This window comes from Oncorhynchus keta, chromosome 5 (assembly GCF_023373465.1).
Source record: "Oncorhynchus keta strain PuntledgeMale-10-30-2019 chromosome 5, Oket_V2, whole genome shotgun sequence".
NCBI classification, from domain to species: domain Eukaryota; kingdom Metazoa; phylum Chordata; class Actinopteri; order Salmoniformes; family Salmonidae; genus Oncorhynchus; species Oncorhynchus keta.
The window spans coordinates 24,758,352-24,776,168 of record NC_068425.1 but is presented as its reverse complement, the minus strand read 5'-3'; the positions used below and the strand labels follow the sequence as shown (position 1 = coordinate 24,776,168).

The following is a 17,817-nucleotide window of genomic DNA, read 5'->3' as shown; positions in this document are numbered from 1 at the left end:
GAGCAGTGAGGAGGAAACAAGAGGAGGGAGCAGTGAGGAGGAAACAAGAGGAGGGAGCAGTGAGGAGGAAACAAGAGGAGGGAGCAGTGAGGAGGAAACAAGAGGAGGGAGCAGTGAGGAGGAAACAAGAGGAGGGAGCATTGAGGAGGAAACAAGAGGAGGGAGCATTGAGGAGGAAACAAGAGGAGGGAGCATTGAGGAGGAAACAAGAGGAGGGAGCATTGAGGAGGAAACAAGAGGAGGGAGCAGTGAGGAGGAAACAAGAGGAGGGAGCGGAGGTAGCAGTGAGGAGGAAACAAGAGAAGGGAGAGGAGGGAGGAGTGAGGAGGAAACAAGAGGAGGGAGCAGTGAGGAGGAAACAAGAGAAGGGAGAGGAGGTAGCAGTGAGGAGGAAACAAGAGAAGGGAGAGGAGGGAGCAGTGAGGAGGAAACAAGAGAAGGGAGAGGAGCAAAGCCAGGAGAGAAGGGATGAGGGGTGATATTGGGGGGAAAAAAGTGCCTAAACGCCCCAGAGTAATGGGCTCTGGGGCGTTCCCTCTCAGAAGCAGGACAGGACCATGTGGCCAAGACAAGGAGAGAGAGGGAAGGAAGGAGAGATAAGAGGTTTCAAGTTTTAATGTCAAATGCACTAGAACAGTGAAATTCCTTTCTTGCACACTCCAAACCCAAATATGCAGTAAGTAATCAATATCAATGAAGCACTAAAAATAACATAAGGTAGAACAAGAACACACAAGAAAAAAAATAACCTAAGTAAGAAGCTATGCACAGGGTCAGTTTGAGTGCAGGGATGCTAGAGTGAGGTACGTACTATGCATTTACAAAGTATTCAGACCCATAGACTTTTCCCACATCGTTACCCATTATGACAAAGCAAAAATAAGTTCATAAATAAATATCACATTTACTTAAGTATTCAGATCCTTTACTCAGTACTTGGCTGTAGCACCTTTGACAGCGATTACAGCCTCGAGTCTTATTGGGTATGATGCTACAAGCACGGCACGCCTGTATTTGGAGAGTTCCTCCCTTTCTTCACTGCAGATCATCTCAAGCTCTGCCAGGTTGGATGGGGTGCGCCGTTGCACAGCTATTTTCAGGTCTCTCCAGAGATGTTAGTTCAGGTTCAAGTCCGGGCTCTTGCTGGACCACTCAAGGACGTTCAGAGACTTGTCCTAAAGCCACTCCTGTGTAGTCTTTGCTGTGTGCTTAGGGTCGTTGTCCTGTTGGAAGGTGAACCTTCACCCCAGTCTGAGGTCCTGAGTGCTCTGGAGAATGTTTTTTTTAACAAGGATCTCTCTGTACTTTGCTCCGTTCATCTTTCCCTCAATCCTGACTAGTCTCTCAAGCCCTGCTGCTGAAAACATACCCACAGTATGATGCTGCCACCAGGGATGGTGCCAGGTTTCCTCCAGACATAACTCTGGGCATTCAGGCCAAAGAGTTCAAATCTTGGTTTCATCAGACAAGATAATCTTGTTTCTCATGGTCAGAGTCTTTACATGACTTTTGGCAAACTCCAAGCGGCCTGTCATGTGCATTTTACTGAGGAGTGCCTTCTGTCAAGCCCCTCTACCATAAAGGCCTGCGTGGTGGAGAGCTGCAGAGATAGTTGTCCTTCTGGAAGGTTCTTCCATCTCCACAGAGGATCTCTGGCGCTCTGTCAGAGTGACCATTGGGTTCTTGGTCACCTCCCTAATTAAGGCCCTTCTCCTTGCTCAGTTAAGCCGGGCGGCCAGTTCCAGGAAGAGTCTTGGTGGTTCTAAACTTCTTCCATTTAAGAAAGATGGAGGCCTCTGTTCTTGGGGACATTCAATGCTGCAGAAATGTTTCCCTTTCCCAGATCTGTGCCTCGATACAATCCTGTCTCTGAGTTTTACAGACAATTCCTTCGACCGCATTACTTGGTTTTTGCTCTGACATGCACTGTCTACTGTGGGACCTTAAATAGGCAGTTGTGTGCCTTTCCAAATAGTGTCCAATCATTTGAATTTACCACAGTTGGACTCCAATCATGTTGTAGAAACATTGATGATCAATGAAAAAAAGAGGATGCACCTGAACTCAATTTCGAGTCTCATAGCAAAGGGTCTGGACACTTATGCAAATAAGGTATTTGTTTTTTATAAATTTGCAAAACATTAAGAACCAGTTTCGCTTTGTCATTATGGGGTAAAAAAACAAACAATGTAATCCATTTTAGTGTAAGGCTGTAACGTAACAAAATGTGGAAAGAGTCAAGGGGCCGGAATACTTCCCGAATGCACTGCATGTACAGTTGATGTCGGAAGTTTACATACACTTAGGTTGGAGTCATTAAAACTCGTTTTTCAAACACTCCACAAATATCTTGTTAACAAACTATAGTTTTGGCAAGTCAGTTAGGACATCTACTTTGTACATGACACAAGTAATTTTTCCAACAATTGTTTACAGACAGATTATTTCCCTTATAATTCACTGTATCACAATTCCAGTAGGTCAAAAGTTTACATACACTAAGTTGACAGTGCCTTTTAACAGCTTGGAAAATTCCAGAAAATGATGTCATGGCTTTAGAAGCTTCTGATAGGCTAATTGACATCATTTGAGTCAATTGGATGTGTACTTGTGGATGTATTTCAAGGCCTACCTTCAAACTCAGTGCCTCTTTGCTTCATGGGATCATCAAAAGAAATCAGCCAAGACCTCAGAAAAGAAATGTGGGCCTCCACAAATCTGGTTCATCCTTGCAAACAATTTCCAAATGCCTGAAGGTATCATGTTCATCTGTACAAACAATAGTACGCAAGTATAAACCTTATGGGACCACGCAGCCGTCATACCACTCAGGAAGGAGACGCGTTCGTTCTGTCTCCTCGAGATGAATGTATTTTGGTGCGAAAAGAACAGCAGCAAAGGACCTTGTGAAGATGCTTGAGGAAACCGGTACAGAAGTATCTATATCTACAGTAAAACGAGTCCTATATCGACATAACCTGAAAGGCCGCTCAGCAAGGAAGTAGCCCCTGCTCCAAAACCGCCATAAAAAAGCCAGACTACGATTTGCAACTGCACATGGGGACAAAGATCGTACTTTTTGGAGAAATATCTTTCTGGTCTGATGAAACAAAAATATAACCGTTTGTCCATAATGACCATCGTTATATTTAGAAGAAAAAGGGGGAGGCGTGCAAGCCGAGGGGGAGGCAGCATCATGATGTGGGGGTGCTTTGCTACAGGAGGGACTGGTGCACTTCACAAAATTTGGTGGATATATTGAAGCAACATCCCAAGACATCAGTCAGGAAGTTAAAGCTTGGTCGCAAAAGGTTCTTCCAAATTAACAATGACCCCAAGCATACTTCCAAAGTTGTGGAAAAAGGCTTAAGGACAATGAAGTCAAGGTATTGAGTGGCAAGGAGGACTACAAATCTGACTCCGTTACACCAGCTCTGTCAGGAGGAATGGGCCAGAATTCACCCAACTTATTGTGGGAAGCTTGTGGAAGGCTACCTGAAACATTTGACCCATGTTAACAATTTAAAGGCAATGCTACCAAATACTAATTGAATGTATGTAAACTTCTGACCCACTGGGAATGTGATGAAAGAAATAAAAGCTGAAATAAATTACTCTACCATTATTCTGTCATTTCACATTCTTAAAATAAAGTGGTGATCCTAACTGACCTAAGACAGGGAATTTTTACCAAGATTAAATGTAAGGAATTGTGAAAAACAGTTTAAATGTATTTGGCTAAGGTGTATGTAAACTTCCGACTTCAACTGTATAGGGGTAAGGTGACTTGGCATCAGGATATACACAGAGTATGCCCAACATTAGAAATGTCTTCCTAATTATTGAGTTGCACCCCCACCCCTTTCGCCCTCAGAACAGCCTGAATTCGTCGGGGCATGGACTCTACAAGGTGCTGAAAGCGTTCCACGGGGATTCTGGCCAATGTAGACCTAAATATTTGCCACAGTTGTGTCAAGTCGGCTGGATGTTCTTTGGGTGGTGGGCCATTCTTGATACACACAGAACACTGTTGAGCGTGAAAAACCCAGCCGCATTGCAGTTGTTGACACAAACCGGTGTGCCTGGCACCTACTACCATAACCTGTTCAGAGGCACTTAAACATGTTATATTGCCCATTCCCCCTCTGCATGGCACACACACACCCATTGTCTTAATTGTCTCAAGGTTTAAAAGTCCTTCTTTAACCGGTCTCCTCCTCTTCATCTACACTGATTGAAGTGGATTGAACATCAATGACATCAATAAGGGATCATAGCTTTCACCTGGATTCACCTCGTCAGTCTCATGGAAAGAACAGGCGCCCTTAATGTTTTGTATACTCAGTGTATGATAATTTAAACTGCTGCTACTCTGTTTATAATTGTATGTGAGTGTGTGTGCATGTAGATTCAGTATAAATGTGTGTGTGTGTGTGTGTGTGTTGGAGTGTCAGTGTGAGTGAGTGTGTAGAGACCTGTGAGCGTGCCATAGAGAAATAAATACAAGGGCCAACTCAGATATTCCCTAGAATACATATTTAGGAGTGTTATGGCTTGGGGATAGATGCTGTTCAGGACCCTGTTGTTGTCAGACCTGATGCACCGGTACCACTTGCTGTGTGGAGCTGAGAGAACAATCTATGGCTTGGGGGGCTGGAGTCTTTAATGATTGTCCGGGTCTTCCTTTCACACCGCCTGATATAGAGGTCCTGGATGGCAGGGAACTCGGACCCAGTCGAGGGGGCTGTCCGCACCAATTCTGGCAAATTAGTTCGCAATGAGCCAGGCTGCATAAACTGTTGCATATACCTCGACTCTGCGTGCAATGAACGCAAGAGAAATGGGTGTGTCTTGGCTATAAATGATACTAAGAACTGTTTTGTTAAGACTCTCAGAGAATTCATTGATAGACACTGAATTGATCTGAGAGTCACAGTGTTGTGATGGAGCTCATATAATTAAAGATGGACTTTATGATAACTCTGACTTGTGTGTGGTTTTCTCTCATGATTTGGTAAATACAGGACATTTCCACTACAAGCGGTGAACTAGTTAACTGTATGATTGCAAGATTGGGTCCCACGAGCAGACAAGGTGAAAATCTGTCGTTCTGCCCCTGAACAAGGTTCCTAGGCCTTCATTGAAAGTAAGAATGAGTTCTTAACTGATTTTCCTAGTTAAATAAAGGTTTTAAAAATAAATAAAGGTTTAAAAAATAAATACATTTAAAAAGGCAAAATAGGCATCCAAAAATACAGATTGTTATGAAAACTTGAAATAGGCACTAATTAAATCGGCCATTCCGATTAATCGGTCGACCTCTACTCCCTACAGTAACTCACACTAGGGCTGGGTGATATGGCCAAAATACATGGGCATTAAATATGGAGTTGGTCTCCCCCTTTGCTGCTATAACTGCCTCCACTCTTCTGGGAAGGCTTTCCACTAGATGTTGGAACATTGCTACAGGGATTTTCTTCCGTTTAGCCACAAGAGCATTAGTGAGATTAGGCACCGATGTTGGGCGATTAGGCCTGGCTTGCAGTCGGCGTTCCAATTCATCCCAAAGGTGTTCGTTGAGGTTGAGGTCTGGTTGTAAGAAACTCATAGTGTATTTATATAACGCTTGTGGATTTATATTAAGAAGCTAAGTGGAAACATCGTTGTCATCAACATTGTTGCATGTGCTGCATTGATCATGCAGACAGAACACAAGTGTCTTGGGCTCCTTGAGTGAGATGGGGCAGGGCTAGGTCTGCGAGGAAATGGACATTACACATGGCATATTACAAACCAAACCTTCAAATACCGTTATACAAGTTAAAGTAAAAAACCTAAACCGGTCCGTGCATAAATGCTGGTATATAGTAAAATCAGGACTATAACCAACCAGCAGTCTAACACCACTGGGGAGGGCTGTGTTTGAAGTACTCTCTATGCCAACCCTCTCTCACATACACTCTCTCACATACACAGGGACATGTGCATACACACACAGTACACGCAGTCACACACACAGTACACGCAGTCACACACACACAGTACACGCAGTCACACACACACAGTACACGCAGTCACACCTCACCACCCCCACAGCTCTGTAGTAGCTGCTACGCCCCTCTTACTCGTCTGTCAATAGGCCCAGTTTGGAAGCACTTTAAACAGACTTGCACATCGCTCCTCTCTCTCTCTCTCGTAACAAGCAGCGGGAAACTTCAAGACATGGATTCCAGCACCATACCCACAGGGTTAATTAGGTTTGCTTTAAACAGCCACCACCATGCTTTTTAAACATTCATGGGTGAATGCATGACAACGAGAACATTAACATATCCAGAAAGTTAACCTCTACTCTGTTCCCCGATCCAACAGGGGGGGCTGGGCGACACAGAGAGATGGTTGACCTCTGCTGCCCCCTCTGTTACAGCCTAGTAATAACAGGGGATATAATCTAGCCCAACACTACACAGCATCTGACCTGAGCCCTACTGACAAACTGACGGAATAAGAAACCTCACAAACCTTTTTGGTCTTAATTTAAAAAGTTAGGCATAAGGTTAGCAGTGTGGTTGGGGTTGGCGAAGAGTAACTGCAGAAATAGATAGGGTTTATGACTTTGTGGCAACTAGTGATGACCCATGAGGTTTTCCTGGTCAGGTCACATGGTTAAGACAGACTCCTGGCCCAAGTCCCAGTGTAGCTGTGTGTGTCCTATAAACGGGTTAGCTGTGTGTGTCCTATAAACGGGTTAGCTGTGTGTGTCCTATAAACGGGTTAGCTGTGTGTGTCCTATAAACGGGTTAGCTGTGTGTGTCCTATAAACGGGTTAGCTGTGTGTGTCCTATAAACGGGTTAGCTGTGTGTGTCCTATAAACGGGTTAGCTGTGTGTGTCCTATAAACGGGTTAGCTGTGTGTGTCCTATAAACGGGTTAGCTGTGTGTGTCCTATAAACGGGTTAGCTGTGTGTGTCCTATAAACGGGTTAGCTGTATGTGTCCTATAAACGGGTTAGCTGTATGTGTCCTATAAACGGGTTAGCTGTATGTGTCCTATAAACGGGTTAGCGGTGTGTGTCCTATAAACGGGTTAGCGGTGTGTGTCCTATAAACGGGTTAGCTGTATGTGTCCTATAAACGGGTTAGCTGTGTGTGTCCTATAAACGGGTTAGCTGTGTGTCCTATGAACGGGTTAGCTGTGTGTCCTATGAACGGGTTAGCTGTGTGTGTCCTATAAACGGGTTAGCTGTGTGTGTCCTATAAACGGGTTAGCTGTGTGTGTCCTATAAACGGGTTAGCTGTGTGTGTCCTATAAACGGGTTAGCTGTGTGTGTCCTATAAACGGGTTAGCTGTATGTGTCCTATAAACGGGTTAGCTGTATGTGTCCTATAAACGGGTTAGCTGTATGTGTCCTATAAACGGGTTAGCTGTATGTGTCCTATAAACGGGTTAGCTGTATGTGTTCTATAAACGGGTTAGCGGTATGTGTCCTATAAAACGGGTTAGCTGTATGTGTCCTATAAACGGGTTAGCTGTATGTGTCCTATAAACGGGTTAGCTGTATGTGTCCTATAAACGGGTTAGCTGTATGTGTCCTATAAAGGGGTTAGCTGTATGTGTCCTATAAAGGGGTTAGCTGTATGTGTTCTATAAACGGGTTAGCGGTATGTGTCCTATAAAACGGGTTAGCTGTATGTGTCCTATAAACGGGTTAGCTGTATGTGTCCTATAAACGGGTTAGCTGTATGTGTCCTATAAACGGGTTAGCTGTATGTGTCCTATAAACGGGTTAGCTGTGTGTGTCCTATAAACGGGTTAGCTGTATGTGTCCTATAAACGGGTTAGCTGTATGTGTCCTATAAACGGGTTAGCTGTATGTGTCCTATAAACGGGTTAGCTGTATGTGTCCTATAAACGGGTTAGCGGTATGTGTCCTATAAACGGGTTAGCGGTGTGTGTCCTATAAACGGGTTAGCTGTATGTGTCCTATAAACGGGTTAGCTGTATGTGTCCTATAAACGGGTTAGCGGTGTGTGTCCTATAAACGGGTTAGCGGTGTGTGTCCTATAAACGGGTTAGCTGTATGTGTCCTATAAACGGGTTAGCGGTATGGGTCCTATAAACGGGTTAGCGGTATGTGTCCTATAAACGGGTTAGCGGTGTGTGTCCTATAAACGGGTTAGCTGTATGTGTCCTATAAACGGGTTAGCTGTGTGTGTCCTATAAACGGGTTAGCGGTGTGTGTCCTATAAACGGGTTAGCGGTGTGTGTCCTATAAACGGGTTAGCTGTATAAACGGGTTAGCTGTATGTGTCCTATAAACGGGTTAGCGGTGTGTGTCCTATAAACGGGTTAGCGGTGTGTGTCCTATAAACGGGTTAGCTGTATGTGTCCTATAAAGGGGTTAGCTGTATGTGTCCTATAAACGGGTTAGCTGTGTGTGTCCTATAAACGGGTTAGCGGTGTGTGTCCTATAAACGGGTTAGCGGTGTGTGTCCTATAAACGGGTTAGCGGTGTGTGTCCTATAAACGGGTTAGCGGTGTGTGTCCTATAAACGGGTTAGCGGTGTGTTTCCTATAAACGGGTTAGCGGTGTGTGTCCTATAAACGGGTTAGCTGTATGTGTCCTATAAAGGGGTTAGCTGTATGTGTCCTATAAACGGGTTAGCGGTGTGCACACTTCAAAGCTGCATAAGGCTGTGTGTTACGGTTTTGGATGGCCAGATTGCTAGCAACAACGACAAGAAACTATGTGGTGAATCGTAAGTGTCTCGTTTCAGCTCATTTGATCTTGTTTTTGATACCATGCCTTGTTTTGACTGATTTCACATCTATGCTGACATGGCAAAAAATGTGCTATCTAGCAAGTTAACCAACAACCGCAACAAAGTATTTGAGAGACAAGTTCTCATTGTGCAACTTTAATTTGGTTTTCAATAAACATTGGGGACAAAATATTGTTTACATGTTATCGACAATATAAGCCAACCCCATCAGTTTTACCCCACAGTTGAGCACAAGTCAATGTAGTTGCTAACCAACCAACCCGTCTATAGAGATACATCTAACTGCCAACATTATAGGGCGTTGGGCCCCACGAACCAGAACAGCTTCAACATGCCTTAGCATACATTCTACAAGTGTCTGGAACTCTATTAGAGGGATCCGACACCATTCTTCCATGAGAAATTCCATCATTTGGTGTTCTGTTGACAGTGGTGGAAATCACCGTCTCAGGCGCCACTCCAGAATTTAATATAAAGTGTTCATTTGGGTTGAGATCTGGTGACTGACACACCCTTTAACCCCATATGCTCCTTTGAGGCGCTCTTTAAAAGTCACTGACATCTATTATTCTAGCCAGGGTAGACAATAATCGACAAGTGGGCTTGTTTTTTTAATACATGACCCTAAGCATGATGGGATGTTAATTTCTTAATTAACACCTGCACCTCCTTTCAATTTTATTTTGGCAGTTACCTGTGTCTCTATGTTGTGTGAACTTGTATCCTACCTCACAGAAGAGAGTGAGCTTGTCGTCAGGCAGCAGCCCATTGGCCTCGTCCAGCAGGAAGTCTCTCCTGATGAATTTCTTAAAGCCCCAGTCCTTCCCCTGGACAAACCGGTATGCCCTCTGGCTCTCTGTAAAAGGGAACAACACAGACAGTTAGTGCACGTGTGTCTGTCATGACCATGAGAAAGGAGAACGTGAGAGTGAGCACAGCCAGACAGGAGGTTGAATGAAGGAAGTGTCACCTGCAGGGGACTTTTAACACCTCATAAGAAAACGATGCCACACTCCAGACATTTTTCATACACTCTCTCATCTCTGGCACACAGGCACGATAAGCAGGTGGGATAAGCAGGGATCAAAGCATCCCATTATAAAGTGCTTATGGACTGCCAACTATGTCTGCCTGAGAAGAGGCAGGGAGGGTTCTGTGCACTACAAACACACAAGAGAAATGCCTTCGTGGGGTCCTTCATGTACGTATTCCAGGAATACGTACATACACTGGTTGCGTCCAGAAGGGACACACTCAACGTAAATAACACAATAACTAGAGTCAGAGAGACTGCTGTGCCATAGTGGTTCTGATGGCCCAGTTGTTAAATAATAATAATAATAATATTATATGCCATTTAGCAGACGCTTTTATCCAAAGCGATGCTAACAACGCCAAGGTCAGGGGTTCAAGTCCCTCAGGGATCACATACTACAAATATAAATGCACTCACTTTACTGTAAATGGCTTTGGATCAAAGAGTCTGCCAAGTCAGATCACAATGAATTCCCTGCCCGGACATTTTACTACAAGACCCTCTCAAAGATCTCCAATGAAACGTCACATAAAGATCCCTGGTCATGTATAGAATGACATGATCCCATCTAAGAAGCTCCTGTAGGGCAGGCCCCTCCTGTAGGGCAGGCCCCTCCTGTACGGCAGGCCCCTCCTGTACGGCAGGCCCCTCCTGTACGGCAGGCCCCTCCTGTACGGCAGGGCCCCTCCTGTACGGCAGGGCCCCTCCTGTACGGCAGGGCCCCTCCTGTACGGCAGGGCCCCTCCTGTACGGCAGGGCCCCTCCTGTACGGCAGGGCCCCTCCTGTACGGCAGGCCCCTCCTGTACGGCAGGCCCCTCCTGTACGGCAGGCCCCTCCTGTACGGCAGGCCCCTCCTGTACGGCAGGCCCCTCCTGTACGGCAGGCCCCTCCTGTACGGCAGGCCCCTCCTGTACGGCAGGCCCCTCCTGTACGGCAGGCCCCTCCTGTAGGGCAGGCCCCTCCTGTAGGGCAGGCCCCTCCTGTAGGGCAGGCCCCTCCTGTAGGGCAGGCCCCTCCTGTAGGGCAGGCCCCTCCTGTAGGGCAGGCCCCTCCTGTAGGGCAGGCCCCTCCTGTAGGGCAGGCCCCTCCTGTAGGGCAGGCCCCTCCTGTAGGGCAGGCCCCTCCTGCCATATAGGACGAGGATCCCTGGGGTCTAAAGAACCACACACACCAGGCCGACACCCCATCTGCCGTTCGTCTGCCTCTCTTTCGGCGTGGTGTGTTTTAGGAACCTCCCACTGGTGGACGTCTGGCTGCAGGCGTTTTCACCCGATTCTACATGAAGAATCGGTTAGCAAATTACAGCCAGAACTCTGTGCAGGGGTGCTGAGTACCATCGGCCAGCTAACGCTACTGAAAGCTCTATGTGAAATTCACCAGCAGCGGTATGATGCAGTGGTGGGTACAATAGTCAACCAGGCAGGCAGGGGGCTGCACTCCAAATGGCACCCTATTCCCTTCATAGTGCACTACATTGACCAGAGCCCTATGGGCTATATGGAATAGGGAATATGCTTTCATTTGGGATGCGTCCAGACAGTGGTGAAGTTGAGTACATATCCAGTTCTCCACCCCAGTGCTCAATCAGGGGGTCCTCTCCCTCTAATCCCTCCTCTGGAGATGGGCTACAAACAGGCCCTGACAGCCACCCTCTCAGACTGACAGAAATCCAAACACTCCAAAGGCTCTTTTCTCTACTCTTTTTTTCCTACTTTATTCATCGTCACTCTCCTCTTTTCCTCTCTGCATAATAGGAACTGATGTCAGAAGACTTACATTTAAAGGCTTTGTGTCAGTCTCTCATCTTAAACCTGTGTTGTTGAAAGCCATGTCAAACTTTTATGGACTTGACATGCCAAGTAGTGTACGGTTGGATACACAAACACACAGAGCAAAAGCACTGCATCTTAGTCTTATCCTTGTCTGCCTGTTTGTCTGAAATCTTTCAGTCTGCCTTTTCTCTATTTCCTTTCCGATATGTTAGAGAGACTCAGGCATGGTCCCCTGGCCAGTAGCTCCTCTCCCTGTGTGGTGGAGGGATTGTCCTGTGTGTTATCAGGGTATATGGAAGAAGACCAGCAGCCTGTGACAACTTCCTACGGGGCTGGGTCTCAGCCTAATGGAGGTGTGAGGATGGTGGGAGGAGAGAGAGGGGGGGTAGCTGGGAGGAGGGAGGGACGGAACGGGAGCACAGAGAACGGAGGAGAAAGGGTGAGAGGAGTCCTACTGCTCAGTCCCTGCTCACTCTCCACACTAAGGTGTATGTCTGTGTGCACGTGTGCGTGCGCCTGTGCGTGTGTATGCGTGTGTGTACTAAGCTGAGCTTTCCCAAGCTGACCCTGCTACCTCCACTGTGTCTCCTGAGCAGGACCAGAACCTCACACTGGAATGGGATCAACCTCAGGTCAGACCGCATGTGGTCACGGTCGGGTCACAGCAGGCTGGATCACCAAGTCGGGAGGGGAGGAACACACCAGGAATAACAAATATGAGAGGGGGAAGAGAAGTGAGAAGACCAGTGATAGAAGCCTGTCACTAACAGTCCAGGCAGAGAGGTGGCATGTGAGATATGTAGATAGATTGAGTGAGACAGAGATAAAGGAAAAAAATCAGAAGGCGAGAGGGACAGAGTTTTAGAGTGGAGAAGGGAACGATAGAGTCAGAGCGAGCGAGAGAGAGGAGAGCCAGGCTGTTTTAGAGAGCATAGCATACATATTCAGGCTGTGGCTCAGGGGCCTGGTTGGCACACACAGTGAGAAGGTCACCCAGAAGACTGGCTGACAAACATCGCACTCCGGGCCAACAGAGTGTGGATCACACTAAGAGTGTGTGTGTGCGGGCATGACAGAGAAAGTGTTATGTACAGTATGTACATCAGTTCAAAACATAACTCTAATCCCTCCGTGATCATCTGTTCTCTGGAAGGAGGTTTAGAGAATCCCAAAAGGAGACTGGAGCTTTTCCCCATTCCACAAACACATTCAAGCATTCACACACCTAGACCTTCATACACAGACACACTTCAACCCCATCCTCCCAACCACTACTGCCTACATCCCCATCCCACTTCAATTGCTGCCCTTTAGTCTAAACCCCCACACATCTACATAGGCTGACATATAACCAGGAAGGTAGGCACACAAGCTCGCTCGGTCACACGCACCACAAATACACAAATGAACGCACACACCATTTCCGAAGAAAATCTAATCTCTGTTGAATAATGAGCTCTATACGCAAGTGTCAGCACAAACATGTGTAATGACGTTCCTTCTAGCCGTGTCGATATGTGATTATGTAAAGACTGTGCAATGACTCTTCCCACAACACAACCACATTGAATGCCTGACCGCCCCCATCAGTTACCGCGGGCAACCAGCTCTGACAACCACAGGCAAGCATTCAGACAGAGGTTTCAATCAGCCAGGAGACCATGTGGAACTAAAGACACTAACCACAACACCACAAACACTGTACTGGCAAATGAGATCGTTCTTTTAAAATATACAGTGTATGAAGACCTGTGTACACATAGCAAATTAACCTGAACTTGAACCTGTGACCAAACAGACTGGAGACATAAACCTCTCCTTAGCACTTAGCACCTAAAAAGCAATATAAAGCCCACTGTCTGAGAGGAATACTCAGCTCTGGGCCATTTAAATAAACCCTAGCCTGCACCACCATATAGCAGGAGACTTCCTCTCTCTCTCTCTGTGTTCTCAGAGCTGTCAGTGCAGTGTGTCTGCCAGCAGGCTGCTTTATCTGGCACGGGAGAAGAGGGGGGGCCAAGAGACACGTTACAAACCGTTCATCCACAATCCCACAATCCCACAGGAGAGCCAGCTAGCTAGCGACTAAGCCAGGGAGAGAAATGATGTGGCGGAGAAGAGAGGAGAGGATGTTCGGGGGAGAGGGAGAGGTGTGGGGGGGGCTGCCAGTGGAGCCCAAATCTATCTCCATTAGCAGGCAGTAACACCATCAGAGACCAACAGAGGAGACCAACATACATTACTGATTGAGGCTCTTTATTCAGGTGGGGGTGGCTGAACAGTATGAGGTTGAAGGTCAGATCCATTTGAAACAGTTCATGTTTAAGGCAGCAAATGATATATGCAGCATCTTTAGATTACACAATCATCTTTAACCACCTATATATCTGTTTATTTAGCTATGTATCACACCAATCTGTACTTACTATCCATTTCAGTGGAGACTGTGTGGAGAGCCCCAGCAGTGACATGCCACATAAACAGTCCTCACACTCTGAGCCACAGCCTTCTTAATTAAGGCACTTTGTTTTTATTTGGCCTGGGTTCTCTTCAGGAGGCATGGATTTAATTGGATTCTAAATGATCCAGAACAGATAGAGCTATCTTTACTGCCATATTCTCAGACGGAGTGCTCGCTGAAGTCCCTTGTCACGAATACGGTGGCTGCGGGTAATTTTCTCCAGCGACAAGGCGAGCAGAGAGCTGAGGCGAAGATGGGGTGCATCTGTGGGGGGGGTCCTGACAGCCAAAGAACACAATTTACAGCAAATCCCCCAGAGACACGAAGAGAACAACAGAACCACAGAAGACATTTTCTCCACTGCTCTCAACATTCTCCATCTTTAATCTCTTTCAGTGGTCATGTGGAGAAGCAGGTTCAGGTGAGCTGACCGAGTGAAGGAATGAAACGACTCAAGGTGGTGTTTACCACCCACTCTGCAGGCTACTGCTGTCCCTCTTAGAGTGGTGCAGCGAAATGGGCACAGCCAACTATGCATTAACTGTACCTTAAGAGCCTCAAGTGAGCTTGATGCACAATTACAGTATGCGGCCCAAGGCCTGTTTCATAACAGTAGTGTTTTTGAATGTGTTGTTGTTGAGAAGTGAAAAAGCACTGCCACAGTGAAGCAGGAAAACCATTTCCCTTTCTACATGACCTGCACTGCGGGGGGTTGTACAGTCTTTATGCATACACCTCTGATACAAACATTCCTCCTCTGCCCCTCTCCTCACCTCCTCCCATACTTCCTGTGCTCGACGGGGTGCCAGAGGAGAGACAACCAACCAGGAAGCGGTCACATCTGGCCAACTCTAATTCAATTCCACACAAGTTTGCTTTTCCTCCCCATAACATAACCTAATTAAAAAGAGCAGGCATTGGAAGAAACACATTTCCTTTCCAATTCATCAGCCAGAGAACAGGCAGAAGACAAAAATTGCTCCATGCTACTTTGAATTAAATATGGGGGGGAACGAATTCCACCTGCAGTGATTATACACACCCATATGGCTATCAACACCTCGGCCCGCACACTGAATTAGACACTTTGGCTCCCTCACCCCCCCCCTCATGCACACACACATTTAGTAAACCTAAGAGACACAGGTAATACATCTCTCAAACCTCCTAACCTTGTTCCTATTAGTCAACATGTCTTCCATGTTCTACTGCCAAGCTACAGGTTTGATCTGAGAGGTTCAAGAGTGGATTGTTATAAGTAGTTCTGTTATCACATTACCTCTCACACACCTACATAATATCAAGCCAGGTACACTATGGGATTACAATGGCAGAGCACCACTGACCCTATAGAGATGGTGGGTTGTTGGGGATCGATATTTCCCAAGCAAAAAAATGATTCACATTCAAGAAAACATTAAAAAGTACATCTACTAAGATTGGCCATATGACTGGACAGATACTGACACCTGAATTGACTGTTTACTTTTCAGGTATTTTAAATGTCTGCAGTGTCTACTTGTTAATGTTATTTAAATGCATGAACATTTGAAAGTATTTTTGTTTGAAATGCCATTTTCGTCATGTGTCGGACCACAGGAAGACTAGCTGTCGTCATGGCATTAGCTAATGGGGATCCAAATCAACTCAAATCAAGTGTGACTTACCCATAGCCTTAGTCTCCTCTCCCTTGGCATTGAGGATGGAGAACTTGAACTTGGCACGCACCTCGCTCTTGGGACAGCTGACCAGGAGCAGGTAGAGGGACAGGTAGTCTTTACTCTCCTCGTCCAGGCCTTTAGGGTTTACACGCAAACACCTGGACACAGAGTGAGGGATCAGCATCGGTGATCTTCAGACTCAGTCAAACAGAGACGAGGTCAGTCAACTATGCTCAGTAACTGTCCAACAGAATAGAGACCAAACCCTGTCGAACAGACTTAGGAGTCTAAATCAGATCAATCATGGACAAGTTATTGGTCCTGTAGTCCCTTATGGTTTATCCATAGCACCCACTTCTTGGCCCCGCCTCCACTCACCATTTAAGCTTGTCATTGGCTCCTGAAGAGAAGGTGGAGCTCTTGATGACCTCGCCCATCTCCTCACGACAGAAGCTGAAGTTGTTGATGGTCCACATGTAAGAGAACTTCACCACTTTGATCTAACAGAGGTAGGGACACACACACACACACACACACACACACACACACACACACACACAGCAGGAATCAGACATGATGACTAATTTATTTATCTATTCCATACAGATAGCTAAGTGGCTGATTGGTCAGCCTGGACTTCAAAACCACACATCAAACCTGCCTTTCATCTCAATAAACATTGACAACAAACAGGGGGAGAAGAAAGGATATTAAAAAGCTGCAACAAAAAATGATTTTGCAAGGACAGCGAGATGAAAAACACATCAATAGAAAAACATCCCTCTTCTTTAAACAGGCTGTTATCAAAAACACCAGCACTGGCAGTCCTGACTGACTGACTGACAGACAGGTGTAAGTACTGTACATAGAAAAACAGATACATGTGTACACACACACACACCAATCCCCACGCTTACCTGAGTGTAACACCAGCTCTCAGCCACGGGGCCGCTGGACATGTCCGCGGGGGGAGGGGGACTCGGGACTCTTGACATCGCCAGAGTTGAGGCAGGGGGGGCCTGAGCTGAGCCTGAGCACCAGCCAGGAGGGGGACAGAGTGGAGGGGTGGCTGAGCCCAACAGAACACCACTGAATTGGCTAAGTATTCAACCAGACCACCACACACAGCACCAGGGTCCAGCCAAGGATAACGTCTGGGGAATGTCCAGGGAACCCACAGCAATACCCTACAATCAGAGAGAGTCGCATTATCATAGGTGTTATAGTCAGTGCGTGTGTGCTAAAAGGATAATTGTAATTGAGCGGTATTGCTCAGTAAGTAGGACAAAACAGCTCTGAATTCATTTGTTTTCAAAGGGCCTCTGCATTCAAAGCAGAGAGGCTGTGAACGCTGCTCGCTCGGCTTCAGTGAGAAAAGCCCTCGTTTATCTGCCATGGTTCTGCCTTTCTTTTGCTTTGAGCGGAGCGCCAGCCGAACTGTGACTTAGAGTGAAGAGCAAGGCTTAAGACCATCATCCCACGCCTGCCTGCCAATCTCCACTCACTCAAGTAGCCTACACAAGGTCACATACAACTTTCATAGAGCACATCAACTTGGAAATGTCATAGCCTATTCCAAAATCAATCTGTGTGAAAAGTTTTTCACTCTGTTTTTCAAGGTACATGTGTGAATACAGCCACAATAGAAAAACAGTATTGACTTCAGTTGAACCATAGATCTATGAGAGAGAACTGTGACTTTAACCAATGACTTCTCTTCAATATCACCTTTACAGAATCACAGATGACCCCTGGGAATAGAACGTGTTAATTGACTTGCCTGGTGAAATAAAATCAACAAATTATCATATTTTGTTCTCCTTTCCCCCCTCAACCTGGCTCCTTTCCCCCTCAACCTGGCTCCTTTCCCCCCTCCCCCTGGCTCCTTTCCTCCCTCAACCTGGCTCCTTTCCTCCCTCAACCTGGCTCCTTTCCCCCCTCAACCTGGCTCCTTTCCCCCCTCCCCCTGGCTCCTTTCCTCCCTCTCCCTGGCTCCTTTCCCCCTCCCCTGGCTCCTTTCCCCCTCAACCTGGCTCCTTTCCCCCTCAACCTGGCTCCTTTCCCCCTCAACCTGGCTCCTTTCCCCCTCAACCTGGCTCCTTT

At 46.5% G+C, this 17,817-nt stretch overlaps 1 protein-coding gene across 3 annotated transcripts in view; it reads right to left on the bottom strand.

The window, feature by feature from the left end:
* Positions 1 to 17,817, bottom strand: part of LOC118377204 (speckle-type POZ protein) — a 122,879-nt gene that overhangs the window by 42,229 nt on the left and 62,833 nt on the right. For all 3 annotated transcript variants that reach the window (XM_052519256.1, XM_052519257.1, XM_052519258.1), the window contains 4 exons: positions 16,632 to 16,901; positions 16,093 to 16,214; positions 15,721 to 15,872; positions 9,512 to 9,639 (listed from right to left, as the gene is read on the bottom strand). In XM_052519256.1, the coding sequence (XP_052375216.1) occupies positions 9,512 to 9,639; positions 15,721 to 15,872; positions 16,093 to 16,214; positions 16,632 to 16,709 (480 nt within the window). In that variant the 5' untranslated portion in view covers positions 16,710 to 16,901. The remainder of the gene's footprint in view (positions 1 to 9,511; positions 9,640 to 15,720; positions 15,873 to 16,092; positions 16,215 to 16,631; positions 16,902 to 17,817) is intronic.